The sequence below is a fragment of the Psittacula echo genome (genome assembly GCF_963264785.1).
Source record: "Psittacula echo genome assembly, chromosome: 6".
Classification (NCBI taxonomy): Eukaryota; Metazoa; Chordata; class Aves; order Psittaciformes; family Psittacidae; genus Psittacula; species Psittacula echo.
The window spans coordinates 65,015,716-65,040,836 of NC_137743.1; the positions used below are offsets into that span (position 1 = coordinate 65,015,716).

Consider the following 25,121-nt stretch of genomic DNA (forward strand, 5'->3'; position numbering starts at 1 on the left):
CACTCAAAGTTTATGAAAGAAGAAAGCTTGATCAAAAATTCCTTTTGTAACCAATAAACACAGCCACCTGAGTGCATTTCCACAGGCTTTTCACTTAGGGGGAATCCAAATCAACTGCTGAGAGACATTTAGTAGCATTTTGATTGTTAGCAGCAGCGGTGTAGCCGTGGGCTTTGCTTGTTCTGACTTTGTGAATTGCTAGATAATGAAGCAGAACTCAGTGTGTGGTGCATTAATTTTCCTCTGCATCTAAGCTGGCCTCTTCGCAATCTCACAATTCGGCTTGTGGTCAAGGGACAGACATCAGCTGACACTTAACTGAGCAAACCCAATCAGTTTCACTTCATCAGGAATCTCAGTGCCATCACAGCCAGAGGCCTGCAAGTACAAACAGAAATATTTAGTGTATCACCCTACAAAGAAGGATTTGACAGCCAGGCTATAAATCTTCCCCGTATTGATTAGTCAACAAACAGCTTACTTGAAGGAAAGCTTTCAGACTGCTTTGTGTATCCTCCACCACCATCAGCCAACTGCATCCTTAATTTTAGCACACTCTTTTAACCAATATTAAAAATTTGAAAAAAATATTGACAAATGAACACTTAAAAACCTAAATTCTTTAACACAAACTTTCCAGGCTGAAGCCAAATTTGCTTTTTCTCATGAGTACGCTGTTTTCACTCATGAAAAGCAAATAACCTACATGTGTATAGAGTCCTTTTACCATAGTGATGTAGACACCAAATATCTTTTGAGTCCAGCTATCAAGTCTGTCAGGAATACCAACCCACTGAACTTTTAAACAAGAGATTGAAGCAGTCTACAAAAGTAAGTATTAATATTTGCAAAAGAACATCTCCTTTCTGACAGCAGTCTAGTACTTAAAATTGTACAGCTGAGATTCTTCAGTAAAGCCTGTCACAGTACAAACTGGCACAAGTAATCAGCTTATTTTTCACAAATAACAGTAAGAACATAAAAGCACCTTGCTCAGGAATGAACTGTTACTGTAAATCTGCTTTAAAAAAATTACACACACTGTAGGCAAAGTATTTTTATATTTTGATTTTTAAATACAAAAATTACTTCTCTAGGACAGAATTCACTAGATTTTAAATAAAGGGTGTTTTTTATGCACTCTTCACCTGTGTGGTAGATAAATCAAAATAAGAACACAATTGGACAAACAGTATATAATGGTAAATCACTTATGACAGATGCTTTCAGACTCCTTGGCACATCCCCCCAAAAAAGTCTGAACCCTGTAAAAATGCTCTTGATCCTTTTATACACTAGTAGCAGTTGGACACTTTAGTAGAACTGGTTTGTGTATACTCAATGTAAGGAAAAAAGCGCTCAGACTGTGCACACAAGGTGCACCGAGTGACATTATCTGCCGAGTTTTCATGACCAAAATGAACTCATTTGATATTTGTGGAAGCATTACATCAGGCTAGTCATTCAAATTTACTTTGATCAGACACAAAGAACAGAGGTTCTCTTTTCAGAGAGTATTTTCACAGATCTTATCCATTGAAGCAGCAAGTTAAAGGTCTGAGATCATCACCATTGACTACTATTAAGATATCTCCATGGCTTTTGGATTGTGAATTTACTAAATAAATGGCGTTTGAACTTGGCCCTTAAAACATCATTCTACACTCTGGCTAGCTATCAATCTCCTCAACGCTATGCTAAGTAACATACCTTATCAATAAATATTGTCTAGTATTAATGCACCTGAAAGCTTGTATTTTGTTTTAGCGTTAAGTACTACTATTATACATTAACTGAACATAAATGAAAAGCTCTTAGTATTTGCAATTCACTGTTTAGTGACTGAATGCATTATTTCATCTCTGGGTTTTCCTCCCCTTTTCACATGAAAAATCTTTACATAAAATGCAAATTCTGCTGCACAATAATTGAGCGTCACCAAGATTACTTGTGTATTAAAGCAGCCTCCTTCCAAAGTGTGGACAGCTGGATCCTGCAGGGAAGTCATCAGTCTCTGTTAGCCAAGACAACTAAGGGAGGTTTAGTACTAGATATATATTCTGTAGAATGACATCATTGCAAGATGAAAGATGCACCATCAAAAAAAATATGCAAGAGAGTGATCCAACCTTAAAGACAGATTTATCCAGGCACCTTAAATAACTTTGTTTACTATATTGGCAATAATTAAAGACAAAACCCATTAAGACATAAGCTGTTCTTTTTTTTTTTTTTTTTTTCCCCACAAAGATGAAAATGCTTGCTGCCTGAATACAAATATTATATACCAGCAAAATACCCGCAAAAGCAATCTGCAAGCAGTGAGATACTAAGCAGGTTGCTTCTCCACAAAGAGTAGTAAATAGTCCTAGATTGAAGATGACTTTTCAGTTGAATTCCCTGAATGGACGTGGGATTAGGTACATTTTGACTTTGAATCCCCATGAAATATTTACTAAAAAAATGTGTTTTAATCAAGCTGTATACAAGTGCTCTCAAATTCAGTTAGACCATGTTAAGAGGAAACAAAAACTCAGTAGGGCATACAAACAAATGACAGAGTTCTCCTAGGCAACAATTAATTTAGCAACTCCACCACACAATACAGAAACAGGCAGAAACGGAACATATATTAAATTAATCCAAGGACAAGCATAAATTAAGATACTTCTTGTGAGTATATTCTTTTTCTGGGAAGTAGGGAACTAAACTAACTAGGTTAAGAATATCAAGAAGAAACTTAAGTTAAAAATTAACCTTTGGAATTGTTACCTAGCCAATGGAACTTAACTTGAGAAGGACAAAGACGTTGATTTTGGATTGTCTATTAATTCTGATTATGGTAAGGAGTAGGATTATAACAGTGTTTACTCCCTGGAATTTGAAATATCTTGTGAGGTTAACTGCACCCCACCGATAAATTCAACTGAATCTCAGAAATACCCAAACCTAAATTTTCAAGTGGGTTTGTTTTTAACATATATAAACATTAGCAGGATACTACAGGATATTACATTTTGGAATCTCAAGCCTCTATTTTAAGCATGTGAACTAGAAACCCATATTTCTACAGACCCTTTGGAGCATCTACACATCTAAATGCTCTTGGTGAAACGCCACTGACTACACAACAAAGCTAAGTCAGATGTTTAGACAGAAAGAACACAGACCAGCTGCAAAAAGAGAAGCACCAGCCTTTAAGCTATATTTAGTTAGATTGCTTTGTTTCTGCAGCCCTTACTAAGTTGTATGTCTTTATTTCCATCCCCCTCCACAACCCTTTCTCAAAAGAAACATGCAAGTTCTAGTGGTTTTACTGGACTGCAGAAAAATTGAAAAATTAGGAAAACTGAGTCCAAATTATTTAGTCAGTTAAAACTACTCAAATCTATATGGAAAATACTACACAGGAAGAATAATCCTGACTCAATACATTATCATCAACTAGGTCACTTACTCTAAAAATGGCTCTCTACAGCCCATCTGAAGCAGCTGATTTTATAAACAAAGGTGAGACTCTGGAGACCTGCTTATCTAACAGCCATTCAATCTAGCCTTTCACACATAAGTCACTCTCAGCAAGGGATGCTGTAAACCAACTGGTAAGAGTTTGGTATTTACATTACTAATCATTCAATAGCTTTAGGTATGTAAATTTTTCAACTTAATTTTAGCAAGAAATAGAAACAAATACAGTAGAAAAATTCTTCATTAAGTTTTAGCAATGAAAATTTATTACTATTAATCTATCATGATAGCATCAAAATTGACCAAACTTAGGACTCATGGACTAGTGCACAAAATGCAGCACAGAAAACAGTCCCAGGGTCTGCTGTACAGACAGAAAAGAGAAAGAGGTGGGGAGGGAGAAACAGCAATGAAATACAGTGGGAACAAGATCAACTTGCAAGTGAGGATGGTCAACTGAAAGATGGTTGAAGGGAAGAACTAAGGAGAAGCAAGCAGTGGAGAGAGCAACTTGCGTGTGACAAAAATGGCAGCAGGTGTTGGAAAAAATGGGATTGGAACAAAATGTCCATTAGCAGAGGTCACTTCACCCAGGGCAGAGCTAAGGGAGTGGGAGTGGAAGGGAGTTAACCTAACAAATACGGTTTTCACTGCTTTACTTGTTTCTGCAATTCTTCTCAAAAGGTTTGTCCCTTCAGTTTCTCACCTAAACCTCAGACTTCCTCAGAACTCATGTGAGTGAACCTCCTTTCCCCAGCATGGTTATGGAGCTGTTTGACTGTACATATCCCTAATGTCCTGTCAAAACAGAATTTAGGTATTTCTCTCACACATGGCAATTTCAATCACATTACTTGTCAACACATTTATCCAGTAAAATAGCTGCAAATGAGATAAAATCTAGACTCTGTATGAATACTGTGATAATTGTTTCTTCCCTTCATGCTTTTACTTACCAATTTAAAAGTCAATGTTTTCAAGGCCTTTGGATCATCTACTATCTTCTGTAAGTTAGCAGCAACTGTAAAATAAAGTATGAAAAATATATTATTTACAGAAAATTGCATTCAACATCAAGCCTCATGTTGCATCTTCTACTTAATTCTACACACATACATGTCTGTAAATTACCACTTGAATCATTTAATCACTCTCTAGCTGTCATTTGAAAGTCAGAGGGCAGTTGGTCTGCCATAAATGCTGCCTCCTTTCTTTTTCAGTCACTGATACATTGTGACTATGTGAACTGATTCAGGGAAAAAAATTCTGCCTGAAAACCACATGACAGAAAAAAAAGTAACAACTGATTTTAAGCTTAGTCTATTCCATAAACAATTAACAATCACACAACTGCAAGTGCCAGGAAAATGGGAGATTCATGCAGCCAAGGAAAAGTTGATGGCTGTCATTATTTATATATCATGTTTCTGCTATAGCCAGGACCACCATCTGCATAAGCTTCCAGACGTCTGAGCTCACTGTCCCCTCTCAATTTCTGCTTCTCCTAGCTTTATGGGTGCGCTTCTGTCCCTTTTTTGGCTGGCATGAGTACCCACACAGACTCTTGGATCTTGGCAAGACCTTGGTGTTACAGCTCACTACCAAAAGAAAAATGAGCAAAAATGAGAGTGATCTTCAAACTGCTTTCTCAGTAAGCATGACAGAGATTTGCAACATAACTACAGAGCCCAAGTGTCCAGAGAAGGAAGCTGTGTGCCACAACAGAAGGAGCAGGAAGGGAATAAATCCTTGAAAACAGAGAAGGCAGGAAAATAATAAACCCTTTTCCTATCGAGACACCCAAGTCACATTTTCAGTTTGTCTATTATTTACAATATTGCTACCATTAATCTTGATCCAAAAATTGGCTGCTTTCAGCTTTGTACCTTTACTAAACTTGCTCCCCAGCTTCGCACATAGATGCTGAGCTAACTGAAATCCTGAGCTCATTGAAAGCTTTTGTTCAAGCCTGACTTATGAGCACAAAATGCCATCAACGGGACATAAGCATGAGATAAAGACTCCATGCTTGACAGAGCTGTTTAGACAAGATTTTAAAAAGGAAATAAACAGGTATTAAGTAGCAGACATTTCTTAGTACACTGACTAGGTAAGTACTGTAAAGCAGAGATGCAAGAAACCAGATGTTCTCCATACATAATACTTTTCACAGACTTCACAGGGTGGAAGATATACAGCAAACATTTGCATGTCGAATGTCCTATTGCTACAAATTCAAGCTCCTACTTCCTCCATCTTCTAACATTACAGTGAGAAAATTTTCACTCCTACCGTGCCTGATAATATATGATTTACTGTGTAGTAACAGAAATTGGCCTCAGAGGGGTAAGGTTCAGTATTTGGCCAGGGAAGTTAGAGAAGTAAATGATTAAGCAAATCTACCACTATCAAATGCAAACTAATTTTTGGGGGGGTCCCTTTTCTCTATACCACTGAAATGGCACCAAGAATTGTTTATGCACCTGTAAAATTTTGACCAGGGATGGAAAGGTATTTGAAACTAAAACCAAGCCTTCAATGCAAGCACAAGATACCTTTTGCATATAACACATTTTGGGAAAAAAAAAAAATTAACTTTCACAGTTAAATTAACTTAATTACAGGCACTACAACACAAATACTTTCTGTTTCTGCTTTTAAAGCTTCATTATTCATAACCTCCTTTATTCTAGTCATTACAAACAGTTTTTATTTTAATCACACAATTCATTTTCACAATCAGTAAGTCAATTTTATTGCAATACATCCTCCTACCTGATGAAATACGTGCAAATACAGATAATGCTTTTCATTACAATTAATACTTAGAACCTCCTATGTAGGCAAAAAGAAGTATTCAGCCTCATAGCTCCTGAAGTCAGGATAGAAGAGCTTCAATTTTTTATGTCTTAAAAATCTATAAAACAGGATCATGCACTCAAGAGTGGCTCCAGCTCACCCAAATCCCTGTAAAAGATGTTTTATAAAAAACTCAATATAAAAGAAAGAACAAATTCTCTAGCCACTGTTAAGCTGGGTTCACCGAAATGGAGTCAGCAGTACAAAACCAGATAGAAGCTGGGTCCTAAATTCAAACATTTGTAGCTTTACCAATTTTAAAATGTTAAAAGAAAGATGAGTTTCAAATGCACACTCCTCTTCAGGAGTCGCAGGCTTTCATTTATTTAATGTTGAGCAGCTGTGGAACAGCTAAGTCAAGTCAGCATGCTGCTAGGCTATTTTGCCTGTATGCAAAAACTTCCAGCTGCCCTTAAGCAAAGTTACTGGCAAAGTTATTGCTACTGCACTTGCAAACAGCAGCCCATCATCAGCAAGTGTTTCAATGAACTATCATACAGTGTAAAGCAGCACTGAGGACTTAAAAATCCCCTAACTTTCCTGATGATTCCTTACCAGGGAAGAAAATAAAGTTGCAAAGCAAAAATAGCAAAAGATAAACTAGGAATGTATGTAAATGGTTAACTCTAATCACTTTTTCTAATTATTATTTAGACACCATAACAGAAAGAAGCGATATTTTAGATGGATAGCATTCTCCAAGAAAACTGCTTTTCAAGGAACAGTGCTCATTAAAAGGCTGCAGGGACACAGTTTTATTTGTTCACTTGTCTTTACATTTAATATGAATACAAGCCAAAAAATTTTTACATATAAAATGCTAGAGAAACATCTGAAGCAAGCATATGAAATATGCTTTATTTTTGCTTCTCTGATGGGCTGTAACTAAAACAGGCATATTTAATCAAATAGAAGATTAGGAGGATTTAAGGGAGTAATGCCAGATGTTTTCAGGCTATGCCTGAAAACGAGAAAGCAGACCTGCAAAGAGACCGTAATATTAGAATACAAGTTTGCATTAAAACTAGACACACCTGCAGTTTCCTGCAGAGAGATCTGTTAAATTTCAATTATATACATTCAATATTTTCCAAATAAAACTAGTGTTTTGTGTGACTTCTGGTACTCTGTGGCTTATATTTTCTGGTCTTTACAGAATGGCAATAAAAATGCTTTTGCCAAAATAACGTCATTAATCGTGTTCAAGGCACCATGAAAGCGAATCCCCCTAAAGGCATACTTTTCCTGCAATATCAGAAAGCGTATATAAGTAACATCAACCAAGAATCAAATACATGAGTGCAATTAGCTATTAAAACCATACAGTCCTGTTGGTATCTTTTCATTTTTTTAACTCCTTGCTTTTGTTTTGCTAGGTCTTGTGCATTCTTACTAACATACTTCTAAAAAATTTGGACTATTACTAAACTTAACAGAGTTTGGACCACTAAGTATGCAAAGTCTCCTAAAAGACACAGAGGAATTCATGCCAGACATAGTCTCACAACAGTAAACAATGTTCTTGCGTACAAGCACTTTCTGCTAGTGTTCAGCCCTATTCAGAATTACTGACCACATCAGGCAGGAAACAAAAGCAATTCTTTTAAATTGTAACTGCTACTAAGCGTTACTGAAGAACATCTCCCCCAGCTACTAAATTTATGCTCAATTTATGCACATCAAGGAAAATGATTTATGAGGTCAAGACCCACCAACTGTCCCAGTACACAGTTCACATGCAAAGTTTTAATTTGTCTTAAAGTTTCTAAATACAGGTGAATCCAACCACATCTGCAAACACTAGGGAGAAAAATAACCATCTCACTCTTACCACCTCTCCCTCCCCCATGCCCCCAACAAATCTTCTATTTCAAGTCAGTGAACAAAGTCAATTTAATACAGTGATGCTCTTCCCTCAAGTGAACAGGAGTTTCACATTAGGAGTTTCTAGAGAGATAGGAATCTTTCTCTCCACTGACACTTAAATTATTTGGAAAAGTGGAGAGCGTTGTAAATATATGTCTCTGGATTCTACTTTACACTTTATCTCCAAGTTAAGTATACTACAGTTCCTACTGACAAAGCCATTTTTTCTTTTAAGTACACAGGAGTCATGCCTTGGATAATGTACTTCTGAAATTCATAGTAGATTAGCTTGCCTGAAAGCAGCACTAATTGACAATTTCAAATCCTATTGGGAATTCACTTTTTCTTCAAGGCCTGGCTATACTAGACTCAACTTCATCTTGCAGAGTGTTTTCTCAAGATGTTATGGCCATGCTCCTATAAAAGTCAGAAGAAACATGAACAAGATAACTGCAGGAAAAAATTAACTGGTGATGGAAAAAGCTTTGCCAGCAATAACCTCAAGTAAACAGAATCCCAGAATAGTTAGGGTTGGAAAGGACCTTAAGATCATCTAGTTCCAACACCCCTGCCATGGGCAGGGACACCTCACCCTAGACCAGGTTCCTCAAAGTTCCTTCCAACCAGACTTTGAACACTGTCAGAGATAGAGCATCCACTTCCTTGGGCAACCCATTCCAGTGCCTCACCACCCTCACAGTAAAGAATTTCTTCCTTAGATCCAATATAAACTTCCCCTGTTTAAGTTTGAACCCGTTACCCCTTGTCCTGCCACTACAGTCCCTGATGAATAGTCCATCCCCAGCACCCTTGTAGGCCCCCTTCAGATACTGGAAGGCTACTATGAGGTCTCCACGCAGCCTTCTCTTCTCCAGGCTGAACAGCCCCAACTTTCTCAGCCTGTCTTCATACGGGAGGTGCTCCAGTCCCCTGATCATCCTGGTGGCCCTCCTCTGGACTTGTTCCAGCAGTTCCATGTCCTTTTTATGTTGAGGACACCAGAACTGCACACAATACTCCAAGCGAGGTCTCACAAGAGCAGACAGGCAGGATCACCTCCTCTGACCTGCTGGTCACGCTCCTCTTGATGCAGCCCAGGATACGGTTGGCTTTCTGGGCTGTGAGCACACACTGAAGCCGGCTCACGTTCATTTTCTCATCGACCAACACCCCCAAGTCCTTCTCTGCAGGGCTGCTCTGAATCTCTTCTCTGCCCAACACCTGTAGCTGTGCCTGGGATTGCTCCGATCCAGGTGTAGGACCTTGCACTTGGCATGGTTAAACTTCATAAGGTTGGCATCAGCCCACCTCACAAGCGTGTTGAGGTCCCTCTGGATGGCATCCCTTCCCTCTGGCGTATCAAGCGAACCACACAGCTTGGTGTCATCGGCAAACTTGCTGAGGGTGCACTCAATCCCACTGTCCATGTCACCGACAAGGATGTTGAACAAGACCGGCCCCAACAGCAATCCCTGAGGGACACCACTCGTTACAGGTCTACAGCTGGACATTAAGCCATTGACCACAACTCTTTGCGTGTGGCCATGCAGCCAGTTTTTTATCCACCGAGTGGTCCACCCATCAAATTGATGTCTCTCCAGTTTAGAGGCAAGGATGTCACCCGGGACAGTGTCAAATGCCTTGCACAAGTCCACGTAGATGACATCAACTGCTCTACCCCTATCCATTAGTTCAGTAGCCCCATCATAGAAGGCCACCAAATTGGTCAGGCAGGATTTCCCCTTAGTGAAGCCATGCTGGCTGTCACCAACCACCTCCTTGTTTTTCATGTGCCTTAGCATCGTTTCCAGGACAGTCTACTCCATGATCCTGCCAGGCACAGAGGTGAGACTGACTGGTCTGTAGTTTCCTGGGTCTTCCATTTTCCCCTTCTTGAAAACTTTCCCCTTTTTCCAATCGTAGGGAACTTCACCTGACTGCCAGGTTTTTCAAATATAATGGCCAGTGCCTTAGCAACTTCATAGAGTATACTTCATGCCTTGGAGCAAAAGCCTTCTTCAAACGTTAGCAGCAGTTAGCAAAATAGGCTTTTTGTTGTTTACAACAATAAATGAGGTGCCTTTCTGCTTCCTTCAGAAGGCTCCTGAAGGACATATAATCACCCTATGTACCACAAATCACTCCAGGTTCTTTTGCAGTTTTTGCTCAGTGACAAACAGTTCTGCCACTGTCAAAATAAGTGTCTGCTTAAGAACATGCAATAGGATAAAACATCAAACCCAGCATATAAATATACACAACAGAGGCTGCTAATCGCAGATGTAATAAATAAAACTTCCACACAACTACGGTCCTATAGCACGCATATTTATGTAGAATATACTACAAATCACTCTTTGCTAGATGACAATTTTGGCCAACTACATCAGTTATAATTTTTACATAAGTGATCAATACAAGCTGAGGTAACAACAAAAAAGGCCATCTTCAAGATCACAAATAAATATAAGAGAAGAATCATACTTTGGGCAGTCTCAAGTAGCTGTTTTGCTCCTGTAACATGACAGGACTCTGCCTGGTTATTTAAAATTCTTAACACAGCATGAAACCTAACCCTAATGGCTTCTGAATAGGGAAACTGAAAAAGTTAAAATTAATGAGACAGTAAATAAAGCTATGATGTAAATTACAGTAGAACTATTTCCAGCACAATGCCGACCCAGCCAACTGAGCTAGAGCCATTTGGCACAAACAGAATCTACAACTTGAGATGATATTTCTGGGGTGCTCTCAAAAGAATAATGATTCATCTGCTTTTCCATTTTGAAAAGAATGGATGGGGAATCTTCTTAGGTTCAATGGTTGCAAAGCTGTTGAATACCGTAATCCTGAAATTCAGATGTGAGGAAAGGGCACCATTATTCAGGCACAAAATTACTGTCACACAAAAAAAAAAACCAAAACAAACAACCCTGAGCTCAGAGAAAATGAAAAATATTTTTAATAAGTGAAAAGTGAAATAATTTGCGTGTAGCCCAAAACTCAGTCTGTAAGAAATAGCCACCTTCAACTACTCCCTACTTCATCATCAGTTTTGCCGTCAGAGAGGCCAAACTCAAAGCTCCACAGATTTATTGGCTTTCCTGATGACAGTTTCAAATGTTACCTCTTCCCCAACTGTAGGCAGTTATTTTGCCATTTTCATCTGATACATGGAGTTCTACATAATTAACTGCCTTGGGAGTCTGCCGATTTGAGGATTAACACTGTATTCTTCTATATGGGTCTTAGGAAGCAGGATGCTTGAGTGACAGGGAAGACTTCTGAATGGAATTATCACATATTCAGCTGCTGGTAGGGCTTATCTCTGAAGGGCTGAATTTATTATTCACTCTCTTAAGGCAGTTTCAATATTGCAAGAGGTTCATTGCAATATATACATTCATTTTTATTTCATACTGCACAGTGGTTTTCATGCATTTGCAAGTTTATAACAAAATCAAAACTAAGTTTTAAAACCTAGCTAGCTATGGATTATAGTAGGCAAACAATCAGAGCAATCAATCTTTAGATTTTTTGGTAACAATTCCTCCAGATCTCTGACTTTCTTTTATCCAATAGCTCATGAGCTGACTGCATGACAGATTAAAAGGCTTTTCAAAGAGTGTTCAAAAAGGTCTTTTAAGTGCAGTGCAATTCCATTAATTCACCCATTCAGGATGCTTGTCATAAACCCCCTTTTGTTTACGTTGCTTGAGAACAGTAGCAATGGAAATATTAAAGCATTTTGAGATCTGTGACAGCTAAGTAACAAGTGTTTATTGCTAGAGGACTGCAAGGAGCTAGACATGATTCTTATAGAAAGAAAGAAAACAGAAAGATCAACAGCAAATCTGGCTTCTCTTCTGAAGAAGCTATTGGACACTGATAAGACAGAAACATTAAAACCATTTAGAAATGTATTATTTATGAAGAGGCTGCCATTAGGAATTTATCAAAGAAGATTAAGGCTCACAAATTTGTCTGAATTCTCTAAGTACACTGCTGAATCAGTAGATACAGATAAAGACAGTGGAAATGATCTCGTTTGAACATCTGATACTTTAATATCCAACAGCTTGACTTGCAGCCTCACAAGCAGACAACACAGCTGAAAGAAGACAGCTACAAGACAACAGAAGGCCAAAGCAGTTCTCCCTTGGAAGGAACACTGGGATACTAAAGAAGGTCTCCTTTAGCATCCTTATGGACAACATCACAGCGAAGTTCCCACAGCTTAGAGTAATTATTAAGATCACTTGAGCCCTGTGGTTCACATGGGTTCTGAGCCCCAACATTGTAAACATGGTAAACCAAGGAATGTAAGCTGTTTCACGTGTGTGTAAAGTATGAGGCGTGAGGAAGAATTGTACCAAATAAAACCATCCTCACCTGGCCCAACACACAGCAATATTAAAGAAAGGAGGCAAGAAATATAAATTATGCACAGAATATGTGCAACAGGTGGAGGTTGTGCTACCCTTAGTGAGTACCAAAATCTGTTCTGACTTAACTTGAGTATTAATTCATTTATTGTATAGAGACAACCAAGATTTAGGCTAGTTCACATCTTCGTAGACATTTTTAAGGACATTAACCAGTAGCTTGGCATTAGGGTATCTCGCTCTGAGAAAAAAAAATGGGGGATGGGATGGGAGTGGGACCAGAGCCGTAACAACTACCTGTTATACATGTTATTCAAGAGCTGAAAAAATAAAGAGTTTAGGAAATAATAGCAGACTTCAAATGCCTTCACATTAAAATCCACTAACACTGGGTTTTAATAGCCAGGGGTCACAGACAAAAACTGGAAAACTGAGGACTGATAAAGTAATAAACAAGATTTCATTTTTCTTTAAGTAGTTGATGGAAAAATTCCCACCCAACAGCAGTAGTATATTTTTGATACAGGAGCACTGTATCAAACTGGAAAGTGAAACAAGTTAGTGATAGAAATCGACCTATCTCAATTCCAATAACACATTACTAAACTCTTAAATTCTCAATTATTTACTGTAGATATCTGATCCCAAGGTAATGTTTTACTTTCTACAACCTGTGAGAGAAAAAAAAACCAAAAGACAACTAACATTGTGATAGCTGTTTTTATTGATTAAATTAAAATATTACCATAACTGGAAACTCATGCCTTTTCCCAGAAACTTATGAAAAAATAGAAGGTTAATATTTCAGATTGATTCCCCGCCCCAGAGTGCATGAAGAACACTTAGGCAAACCACTACACATAAAAGCCAAAGTATTATAAAAGGTAAGTGGAATATATTTGGATACTTACAGGCTTATCTATTTCAGCCCCTGATTCTGCATGTGTCTAATGGGAATAGATTATCCAGGAAGATGAGGGAGGAGAACAGCATTTTGATGATCCTAAGCATTCTAAACCTCAGTCTAGTCTCAAATGAAAACCTAAAATAAAACTTGGACCTGCTGTCCAACATTGCTAGTAAGGATATTTAACAAGCCTGAAACAGTACAGTAAATTGTGCTCATGAATTCTCTATGCAAAAGAATGAGTGACAATACAAGGTTGGAAAAAAATTGTTTGCCAATGACTGAATGTAGAAAGCAAGTGTTAGCTTTCAGACAAAGGTTTTGACAACAGTTTGATGGCCAAGATACTGAAGACAGCTTTACAAATACCTTCATCACGCTGGATAAGAGTTGAAATGTAGGTCTATGCAGAAATAAGGCAGGTTACATTCTGCTATGCATATTATTACTTGGCAATCTCCTCTCCCCATCAGATTTTCACAACCTCCCCTGTCCTGAGTTCTGCTATGAATTATAGATATTGTTCTGACAAAACTATTAAGATGATGAAATAGCAGCCAGGCTACTTCAATACCTTATATCTGAAACTTGAAACAAGGAAAAATATATTTAGAAAAGACTCCCTGATGTGCAGGGCTAGGTTCAGAAATAGACTACACCTCTAGTCTGAAGAACCTCAATAAATCCTTATTTTGACATACTTACCACTTGTAGAGAAGTGAATGCCAAGGAAACAAATAACAGCAACTAAATTACTATTGAAAAGAGGAACATTACTTACACCTCTGTCTTTGCAACTTCTGATAAAAATTCTTAGGGCTTTTGGGGAGTGTTGTGTTTTTTTGTTGTTTTGAGGTTTGTTTTGTTTTTAACTAGAGAGAAAAGACCTCAAAACTACAACTCAGAGCTATGAGGCCCAGGAACATACTCCAGCCCCAAGAGTTTATCACCTACTGCATCAGGCAAAACCCAAACCAATCCCACTAATAAACATGGACTTATCCCTCATGTATACAGTTACGTAAGAACTGGTGGGCTGCATGCTGAAAAAAGCAAACTTTATTTGAAGGCAACTGGCAGTTCCACCTTTATTTTTTTCCTGTTTTTTCTTAAAGTAACTACAAATCGTTTTCTTGATCATGGCTGTAACTTAAGCACATTTACATGATACACGAACACACATGTATGCATGCAGAATAATTTGCACACTTGAGAATTTCTTACATCACGTATTTATTGTTCTGCCACAATTACCGTGACAGCAGTGGCAATTATTCGCATAACACAATATTGATTTTTTCACCTCGAACCTCAAAGTTTTCACCACACTGAAAGTTCAGCAAGGTGGGAACTTGCATGAAATCAGATAGTTTCACACAACATGCTTTCTCAAGTGCACCTTTTACGTACAACACATATAGCTAAAATAACTTTGAAGGCTCAATTAGTTGCAAAGCTTGATTACCTGTGGGTGTACCTGAAGCTTCCAGAACTCCCAGCAGTCTACTCATTATGAGTCACCCTTCAATGCATTAGCTTTAAATGAGGCAGATGTGTTGAAATATTTAAGTCCTTAGTTAAGCCCTGGGGATTTTAGAGATATTCTCCTATCCATAATGCATTTGCCTATCTTACTAAAGAGATATAGGGTTATGTGCACACACTGAAGGCACAAGAGTTTCTACAAACTGCTTTAAAATAGATACGTTTTCATTAAATACATGTCCTTTCTGGATACCACATTAAAAAGTAAATGCAAAGGATTTAGTCTGACATATGAAATTGTTAGGATTTATAAAGGCATTTTCTCAGTAGAAAGTTTATGAGTACGTTGAGCTTTGGAACAAATGAAAAACGTGATAAAAATTCCATCACCTACCTGTAGCAACATTACTCCTCTTTGAGTAATTAATTTAGACATTAGCGTATGTCTCTTTGAGGACATAAACTAATGCAACATATTTTCTACTTGTTTTACTACTTGCAGCACTATCCCATTTTCTGGGCTTACAGTAAGATCGTAAGCCTGAATTAGCTGAACAAAATGCATCACTTCATTCCATTTCAAAGATGATCAACAAGACAGCAAAGTAAACTAGGTGTAAGCAAATGCATAGCAAATCCAAGGAAAGCAAAAGGATATTCACTGTGTAACTGTATAGCTTTTCTAGGAACTGAATTATCAGTGCCACTATAAGTCAAGATGTTGTTACACAGGGTACACTAACAAACTGGGCTTCTACTTTTTCATCTTACCATTTTAGTATGACAGTACCTTCAGCATCAGCCAGACATGATACTGTAAGGCACTCTGCTGTTTCAATTCCAAATGCTTTAATACTATGATTAACTGGGAACTGTACATACTATTTGCTGTTTAACATCCCTTGAAGTAATGTCATTCTGGCTTTGGTCAAACGTTCTCTGCATTCACGGCCAAATAACCCATCCACAGCCACAAATTTTTCTTTTTTTTCTAGATGCCAATTTAAGTCCTGTCCACTTACCACAGTAACTGCTCCAAATAAAAAGTCTACACTCCTTCCCACCCCAAAAAATACCCAACAACCTCAAAACCCTTAGTCAAACTATTACAGCATCTACTGTATTCACACTTGTAAGAAAATATTCAAGATGCTGATAAAAAAGCTTCTACTTTCAAAGCATTACCTCATTTCAAAATATGATCTATTGGGTTTTTAGCTGGTTCTTGTAAGCACTCTAGGCCTTTCAGCAGGAAGCTTTTGTTTTGACTGACTGAAACCTGGTCCTCTGGTTACTAAGTGGATACCTGGGTCTGGCTCCAACACCAAAGACAGATATCCACTTACCAGTAGTTGATGTCTGGTGTATTTAAAAGTGACGGTACATCCTCTACAATGCTCAAAGTAGTTACAGATACTTTTGACAAAAATACCTATAATAAAGGTAAATTAATATAGTGAAGGGCAACTGCACAATTCAATGGCATGGCCACCAAGGCTTTTATTTAAGCAGCATTCAGGAAGGTCAGTGCTTATTTTTTTATATACGACGATTTAATAACTGTAAATAACCCTTTCAGTTCTGAAACTCAAGCAAGGCCTCCAGAAGATTAACTGTAGCCTAAGGCTTCACTGAAATTATATGCACATTGTACACTCCAGCAAAGCAGGATTGCAGCTATGCCATTTTCAACCGAACTGACTATTGATATGATTTGAGTTTCATTTAAGGTATCAAAGATAAAAGGAAGCATTACTAGACGAATGTTTACTAGCTAATATACATATACTACATATACACAGTGGCATATTTCCATCCCAAAATGTATTTTGAAAATATTCCAGATCTTTCATATAACATAGCTAGTTCACTACTGTATAAAAATACCTCATCAGCTAGATATCAGTGTCTACATATAAGCTCCAAGACTCATTCATCTCTGCAAACGTGAACTCTAGTCCGCTTTTACACAGAATTCTCTGCAGCGATTCCCTTGATCACGACTGCCTGTGAAACAATGCTACTGTCAAAAAGGACAGAAACCAGTCAATCGTAGCCAGAACTGAACATGCAAGATGGGATTTTTACTTCTCTGCAGAACACATAGCTGAACTTATTACTTATCAGAATGGAAATCTTCCTGCGAAGCTTGTGTTAAGTGAAGCAAAACCAGCAAGACTCAAAAATTGAAGTATGTTGATGCTTAGCAGAAAATTCTATAGACCTTACATGTCAGCTGGTCCCCACTATAAGGTTCAGCTCACGTATGCCATGCCAGTACTTTGCACAACAGCTTTTACTGAGTCCTATTCAAGTGTCCTTTCAGAAAATCAGCTGTTATGCCAATAAATTGTTGAGTTCAACATAAGCACAGGTATTTTCACCTTTCTTTTTTCTCCCAGCCTCTATATGTTCCAACATCCATTAAAAGAACTACAAGAACAACTTTTATGAGACTACCTCCAAACTTAGTTTTCATTAATGTTATAAGGGCTGAATTTCTGCATGCTTCAGCTGAAAAGTGAAAGGTAATTTATCAGCTGCTTTCAATCTGACAGCTAATGGAATCAGGTCTTCTGGTGAAGAAGGTTAACCAAATTCTTCTATACTATCCTCCTTTCCCTACATAGGAAGATTTTAGACCTTTTAATTTTGAGTGAACAAGGTGTAAAATCATCTTACAAAGAAAATTAATTTTGTCGAGCAGATTTACATTTTCAGCACCATTTGCTCTCTTATATGACCTATTGCTTTAAACTAAGGAACTGAAACATTTCATAGGACTACACTGCTGCAGTGAAATTCTGAAATTTGCAGTAAGCTGCCTGCATGCAAGTTGTCCTATTCCATTCCCATACAACATTTAGACAGTTTTCCCAGAGCAAATCACAAACATATTCTTAATAAAGTTCCCAAAATCACATTCAGCAGAACTTTCCTTTCAGTAAAACATGAAATCTAAAGTCATTTCCTAGGAAGATAACAATGTCCACGCGTATTTGAAAACACTGAATTGAACTGAAATTGAAAATTATTGTACAAAGCCATGCAAGAATTTGTGCCTGTGAAACTTGATGTAGGTTACAACATCACAGGAAAATGAATGTATAAAACTGATTATAATTAATGGAATTAAATTTAAATTGAATGTTTTCATTATATACAAGAAAGTTATTTTCCCACCTTTTTTTAAATATTGCAATAAAAAATAAACAGGAAAAAACACAAACAACCATCATCATAGTGCTAAAAAGCAAAGTCTGATGCAATTCAAAGCAAGATCTAAACAAGGAAATAAACTTTCATTATTAACTAGACACTGCCTTTAACCAAGCCTGCTAGGAAAAACCTTCCTTATTCAAATGCTCATGTTTCTTCAGGGATCAAAGTCCCACCTCTGAAGCCATGAGGGATAACTATCCTAATTTCCCTTTTCCCCACATCTCCTCTGAAAGATGGAGAACAAATCCCATTCATGGTGCCATTTCCATAGAAGCACTGGCCCTATGCATTGCAAGCAACTCTGCAGCAAAAGGAAAAGGGAAGAGCAAAGAAAGGAAGAGAGGTCTCTCTGGGTCCTAGCAAGACTTGCACTGTAGCATTACCATCCACGACTCCACCTTCTGTGCAAGAGTGCCAGCTGACTGCCCAGGCAGGTAAGATAGCCAACAGGTAACAATTCTTCTCTTAGACAGAAAAAAATCCTTTATTATTACTTCTAAATGAAGTAAGGTATTTTGTGGCAATGAAAATAATAACAAAAAACCTCAGCAGCAGTATGGTATTGACTGCTGTTGTAGTAAACATCATACTGGATGTTTAAAAGCAACAAACTAATGCCAAGCTACCCCTCTCCCCTGAGCCCTTATGGTACCAGTGCAATAGAAGCGACTTTAAGAGAAGAGTGCCTACAAGCCTGTACCATCCCTAAATACTTTTTCTTTAGAAAGTAAAATAAAAGTGTAGGTAGGGCTTTTGTTTCTTACATCAACTAGAACCAACCTGCATTCTGAACATACAAAAGCAAAAAGTATTGGCTTCTCTCTGAAATCCTTTAGGTACCCTACAAACGCATTGAGAATGTGCTTAGATAATCTTCCAGGAGAGTCATATGAATTTAATGATTTGTGAAACATTACAGTATCACAGTATCACAGTATGTTAGAGATTGGAAGGGACCTCAAAAGATCATCTAGTCCAATCCCCCTGCCAGAGCAGGAACACCTAGATAAGGTTACACAGGAATGTGTCCAGGCGGGTTTTGAATGTCTCCAGAGAAGGAGACTCCACAACCTCCCTGGGCAGCCTGTTCCAGTGTTCTGTCACCCTCACTGAGAAGAAGTTTCTTCTCAAGTTTAAGTGGAACCTCTTGTGTTCCAGTTTATACCCCATTACCCCTTGTCCTATCATTGTTTGCCATTGAGAAGAGCCTGGCTCCATCCTCATGACACTCCCCCTTTATATATTTATATACACTAATAAGGTCCCCCCGCAGTCTCCTCTTCTCCAAACTATAAAGACCCAGCTCCCTCAGCCTTTCCTCATAAGGGAGATGCTCCACTCCCTTAATCATCTTTGTCGCCCTGCGCTGGACTCTCTCCAGCAGGTCCCTGTCCTTCTTGAACTGAGGGGCCCAGAACTGGACACAATATTCCAGATGCGGTCTCACCAGGGCAGAGTAGAGGGGAAGGAGGACCTCTCTCGACCTACTGACCATCCCCCTTCTAATACACCCCAGGATGCCATTGGCCTTCTTGGCCACAAGGGCACAGTGTTGGCTCATGGTCATCCTGCCATCCACTAGGACCCCCAGGTCCCTCTCCCCTACACTACTCTCTAACAGGTTGTTCCCCAACCTGTACTGGAACCTGGGGTTGTTCCTGCCCAGATGCAGGACTCTACACTTTCCCTTGTTATATTTCATCAAGTTTCTCCCTGCCCAACTCTCCAGCCTGTCCAGGTCTTGCTGGATGGCAGCACAGCCTTCTGGCGTGTCAGCCACTCCTCCCAGCTTAGTGCCATCAGCAAACTTGCTGATAGTACACTCAATTCCCTCATCTAAATCATTGATGAATATATTAAATAATACTGGTCCCAATACTGACCCTTGAGGCACTCCACTAGATACAGGCCTCCAACTGGACTCCGCCCCATAGACTACAACTCTCTGGCTGCTGTCCTTCAGTCAGCTCGCAGTCTATCTCACTACCTGATCATCCAGACCACACTTCCTCAATTTAGCTATGAGGATGCTGTGGGAGACTGTGTCAAATGCTTTGCTGAAGTCAAGGTAGACCACATCCACCGCTCTGCCATCATCCATCCACCGTGTTATTTCCTCATAAAAGGCTATGAGGTTGGTCAAGCATGACTTCCCCTTGGTAAAGCCATGTTGACTGCCCCTCATAACCCTCTTATCCTTGACATGCCTTAAGATGGCATCAAGGATAAGGTGTTCCATCACTTTCCCAGGGATGGAGGTGAGGCTGACCGGTCTATAGTTACCCGGGTCCTCCTTCTTGCCCTTTTTGAAGACTGGAGTGACATTTGCTTTCTTCCAGTCCTCAGGCACCTCTCCCGTTTCCCAAGACTTGGTAAAGATGATGGAGAGTGGTCTAGCAATGACTTCCGCCAGTTACCTCAGCACCCGCGGATGCATCCCATCTGGACCCATGGATTTATGGATGTCCAGATTGCTCAACTGGTCCCTAACCCATTCCTCATCGACTAAGGCAAACTGCTCCAGTGACCTGACTTCATCTGAGGTCTCAGGAGTACAGGGCTCTTCAGGACTGCCACCGGCAGAGTAGACAGAGACAAAGAAGGCATTCAATAACTCTGCCATGTCTGTATCTTCTGTCACCAGGGCACCCATCCCATTCACCAGTGGGCCAACCTTGCCTCTGGTGTTAGTTTTATCAGCTATGTATTTGAAAAAGCTCTTTCTGTTGTCCTTGACCCCTCTGGCCAGATTTAATTCTAAGGAGGCCTTAGCCATCCTAGCTGCCTTCCTACATCCTCTAGCAGCAGCCTTATATTCCCCCCGAGTGGCCAGCCCCTCCTTCCATGACCTATAAACTCTCCTCTTCCACTTGAGCATACCCAGCAGTTCCTTATTTAGCCACGCCGGTCTCCTGGCCCCCTTCCTTGACTTCCTACGTGTCGGGATGCTCTGCTCTTGAGCTTGGAATAAGCAATTCTTGAATGTCAACCAACTATCTTGGGCCCCTTTACCTTCAAGCAGCCTTGCCCATGGGATTTCCCCTAGCAATTGCTTGAAAAGGCCAAAGTTTGCCCTGCTGAAGTCCAGGGTTGCAATTCTACTTGCTATTGTACTGGCCCTACCACACAAGATCCTGAATTCCACCATCTCGTGGTCGCTGCAACCAAGGCAGCCCTCAACCTTTACTGCTTCTACCAGACCCTCCTTGTTAGTGAGGATGAGATCCAGCAGCGCTCCTCTCCTGGATGGCTCATCCACCATTTGCATGAGGAAGTTATCATCCATACACTGGAGGAACCTCCTGGACTGTGGCTGGGTTGCTGAGTAGTCCTTCCAGCAAACATCAGGGAAATTAAAATCCCCCACAACAACCACAGCCTGTGACTGTGAGGCCGCTCTCAGCTGCTTGTAGAAGGCCTCATCAACTTCCTCACCCTGACCTGGTGGCCTGTAACAGACACCCACAACAGTATCGCCCCTGCCAACCTGCCCCTTAATTCTCACCCACAGACTCTCAACTCGCTCGTCCCCTGTTCCTGGACAGAGCTCAGTACATTGCAGCTGCTCTCGCACATAAAGAGCAACCCCACCACCCCGCCTGGCTGGCCTGTCTTTCCTGGAAAGGACATAGCCCTCCATGACTATATTCCAGTCATGCGAGCTGTCCCACCACGTCTCTGTAATTGCCACCAGATCATAATCTCCTGACTTAACACAGGTCTCCAACTCCTCCTGCTTATTTCCCATGCTGCACGCATTGGTGTACAGGCATTTCAAGGAGGGAGCTGAGCTCACCAATTTCACCCTAGGATTATAGGAGGCCTCCCAGTCTTCATCAATCCTAGAGTGCTGCCCCACTGGGGCAAGCCCAGTTACAACCCCATCCCCCTTCGAATCTAGTTTAAAGCTCTCCAAATGAGCCCTGCTAATTCATGCCCCAGCATCCTTTTGCCTCTGTGAGATAAACCTTTCCCACGTGCCATCATCCGGACTGGAGCCTTATAAAACCAGCTGTTATCAAAGAACCCAAAGCCCTGCCTAAAGCACCAGTCTTGTAGCCAATTGTTTATGGACTGAATTTTCCCATTCAATCCCACATCATCACCAGAAGATGGAAGAAGTGAGGAGAAGATCACTTGAGCCCCAGACTCTTTCACCATCCGCCCCAAGGCCCTGTAGTCTTTCTTCATCCCCCTCAGACTGCGGGAAGCAGCTTCCCCCCTACCTGTCTGGAAGACCAGCAGCGGGTAGTAGTCTGTCGGGTGCACCAGGCTGGGGAGCGCCCTGGTGATATCCCTGATCCGGGCTCCAGGCAGACTACACACTTCCCTATGATGAGGGTCAACTCTGCATATCGGGCCCTCTGTTCCTCTCAGAAGGGAATCGCCTACAACGATTTTTCTTTCTTTCTTATCAGAGGCAGTCTTGAGGTGCGAAGTCGACCGCCTTTTCCTATGTGACCTTGTAGTCTGGCCTTGCACCACATCCTCACTTACCTCTCCATCAAGATCCAGGGCCTCAAACCTATTACGGAGGGGCACCTGGGGAAGCAGGGCAGGAAGGGAGGAAGGTTGCCCACGGTTCTGAACTGGAACTCGCTTCCAGCCCTCGTCGTCTTTTTGGTCCCTTACCTCTGCGCGACAGCTACAGGGCAGGGGCTGTCTCGGGTCATCCCCCTCTGTCTGAGAGGACAGGGGGTCCATCCCCTTGTGGGGGGTATCTCCCTGGAACCGTTCCTGCTGACATGCTAGGGAGTTACTCCACCAGTAGATCTCCCTTTCACAGTCCCTGATGGTCCTCAGCGTCTCGACCTCCTCCTTAAGTTCTGCCACCAAGCTAAGCAGATCTTCTACCTGCTCACACCTCACACAGGTGGAATGCCGGCCTCCCTCCCTCGGCAGCAGCAGGCTCTGGCACTCCCTGCAGTCAGAGACCTGAACAGCCACGGTTTGGGGCAGGGTCTCTGTCTGAGTTGCTACAGTCTCCTTACTGCAAGCTCTCCTTCTGGAGGCGACCATATTGGTCAGCAGTCTGGGACACCAGCAACAGAGTCCGCAACACAACCTGCTTGTTCCTCCCTGCGCCTGGTGGGCAGCGACCGGTCGCTGCCCTCTCAGAGGCTCTTTCAAGGCAAGGGGCAGGGGTGCGGTTGCCATCACCGCGGGAACGACCCTGCCATGTCAGCCGCTCTCTCGCAAGGGCTGCTGGGGCTTCGGGGATCGGGAGATGTCGGGAATTGCGATGTCTCTGCGCTGTCCCCTCTGATTTTCCTAATCTCTTCTGACCCTCGTGGTCACTGAAGCGTGTCAGCTCCGGCTCTAGCTGGGCTAGCTCCGATCAGCTGAAAAACTTGGTAATGATATCTGAACCGATTGATATAAACTTCTTTGCATCACAAAGCTTCATTTGCTAGTATTCCTTGATTCGGTTCTCACACTTCTAGCATTTACCAGTCTCCCCCCTCTGATTTTGGTAACTATCTATCTACTGGTCTTGATGAACCAAAAGAAGAGAAGGGACTAAAGGGAAATAAGCACTTCCTAATTAATAATCTTTGCCAGGCACTGAATTTCATAAAAAAAAAAATTAAAATAAAATAAATTTAGTGAAGCACAGAAGAGAAAAATAGAGAAAAATCTTTCCTCACAGATGCCAAAAAACATTTCTGATCATTTTTTTTTACCAAAGAAATAATATCTCTTTAGGTTCAATTTCCATAGATCCTGAACTCTGGCTTGCTTCATCTTCCATAAACTTAAGCTGAATACTTGCCAGCTTCAGAGCTGCGAAAGCACACTTTGCAATATCCTACTGAAAAATCATTTTATCATTAACCAAAAAAAAAATAAGTGAGCACAAAAACTATCAATCATTGAATTGTAAATAATCCTTCAGGAGATCCATATTATTTCATCTCTTTCAAACCACTAAATAGTTCTGACTTCCAAAAGCAATCCTTGGACTGGTATCAAAATTGGCTTGTTGACTGAACTATGCATACATGAAAGCAAAATCAGGACAAAAAGGATTTTGTGAAAACCAGCATTAGAGGAAACATTTTTTGTAACCATTTAGTACAAATTTGTCACCAGAGCATAATTGCAAACAAAAAATTTAATTTACCTATAACTACATCATGGCCATCAACCAGGCCTGCTGAGAACAGCTCCTGAGAAACGCCATCTGCCGTGTCTGTCCAAAAGGTGAAATGAATAAGTATGAGACCCCACAAAAACAACACAAAGTATCAGTCATCCAAAGCATTTTAACAAAAACATATTTTAGTTCTAAAACACCCATGGAGACATGCTTGAATTCAAAATTATCTTTAATTAGGAGGAAAAAAAGATAATTATCTTATCAGCCTCTGCAAAGCAAATCACATGAGGTGATGATTTGATTCATTGCAAACCCCCTACAGACCTTTCTTAGCCACCAGCATTTCTCCTCTATTATCTAACTATGTACTCCTACATAGTTTACAAGTTCAGTATCTTCACGACCAAGAATATAAACTATGTTTTAGTGTGGTTTTCACTGTCTTCTTTATCCTCTCCATTGTTCCAAGTATCTATACAGAGACACACTATATAAACTTTCTTGTTTGTTACCAGTGGGACAAAGGAGTTATGGGAACAGTCATTATTTAGAGCTTTAGGCTTAAAACAGATTTTAAGTACTGCGATGAGGGAAATTCAGAGGTTTGGATCCATTTTCCAGCAAGTGCTGAACCAAAGTGGGTCAATTACCAAGTGTCTGTGACCAGTACTTGCTCTTGGATTGAGACTTTAGAAGGTTTACCGGTAAGTAGGAGGAAACAGCAGGAACTAGCCTAAATTCCATCTAAGTCTCAACTATAACGTGGCCTCAATACCAAATATCTACATCAAGCACATGCTTCAAGACAGTTATATTATTTCCTTAAGAA

The 25,121-nt window shown here is 40.3% G+C and overlaps 1 protein-coding gene across 1 annotated transcript in view; it reads right to left on the bottom strand.

Moving 5' to 3' along the window:
- Positions 1-303: 303 nt before the first annotated feature.
- Positions 304-25,121, bottom strand: part of STK39 (serine/threonine kinase 39) — a gene marked incomplete at its 3' end in the record, with an annotated part of 112,308 nt that continues 87,490 nt past the window's right edge. Inside the window, exons 15-17 of the mRNA XM_080621804.1 lie at positions 24,317-24,385; positions 4,425-4,489; positions 304-378 (exon numbers count right to left, since the gene is read on the bottom strand). Coding sequence (XP_080477930.1) covers positions 304-378; positions 4,425-4,489; positions 24,317-24,385 — 209 coding nt within the window. The remainder of the gene's footprint in view (positions 379-4,424; positions 4,490-24,316; positions 24,386-25,121) is intronic.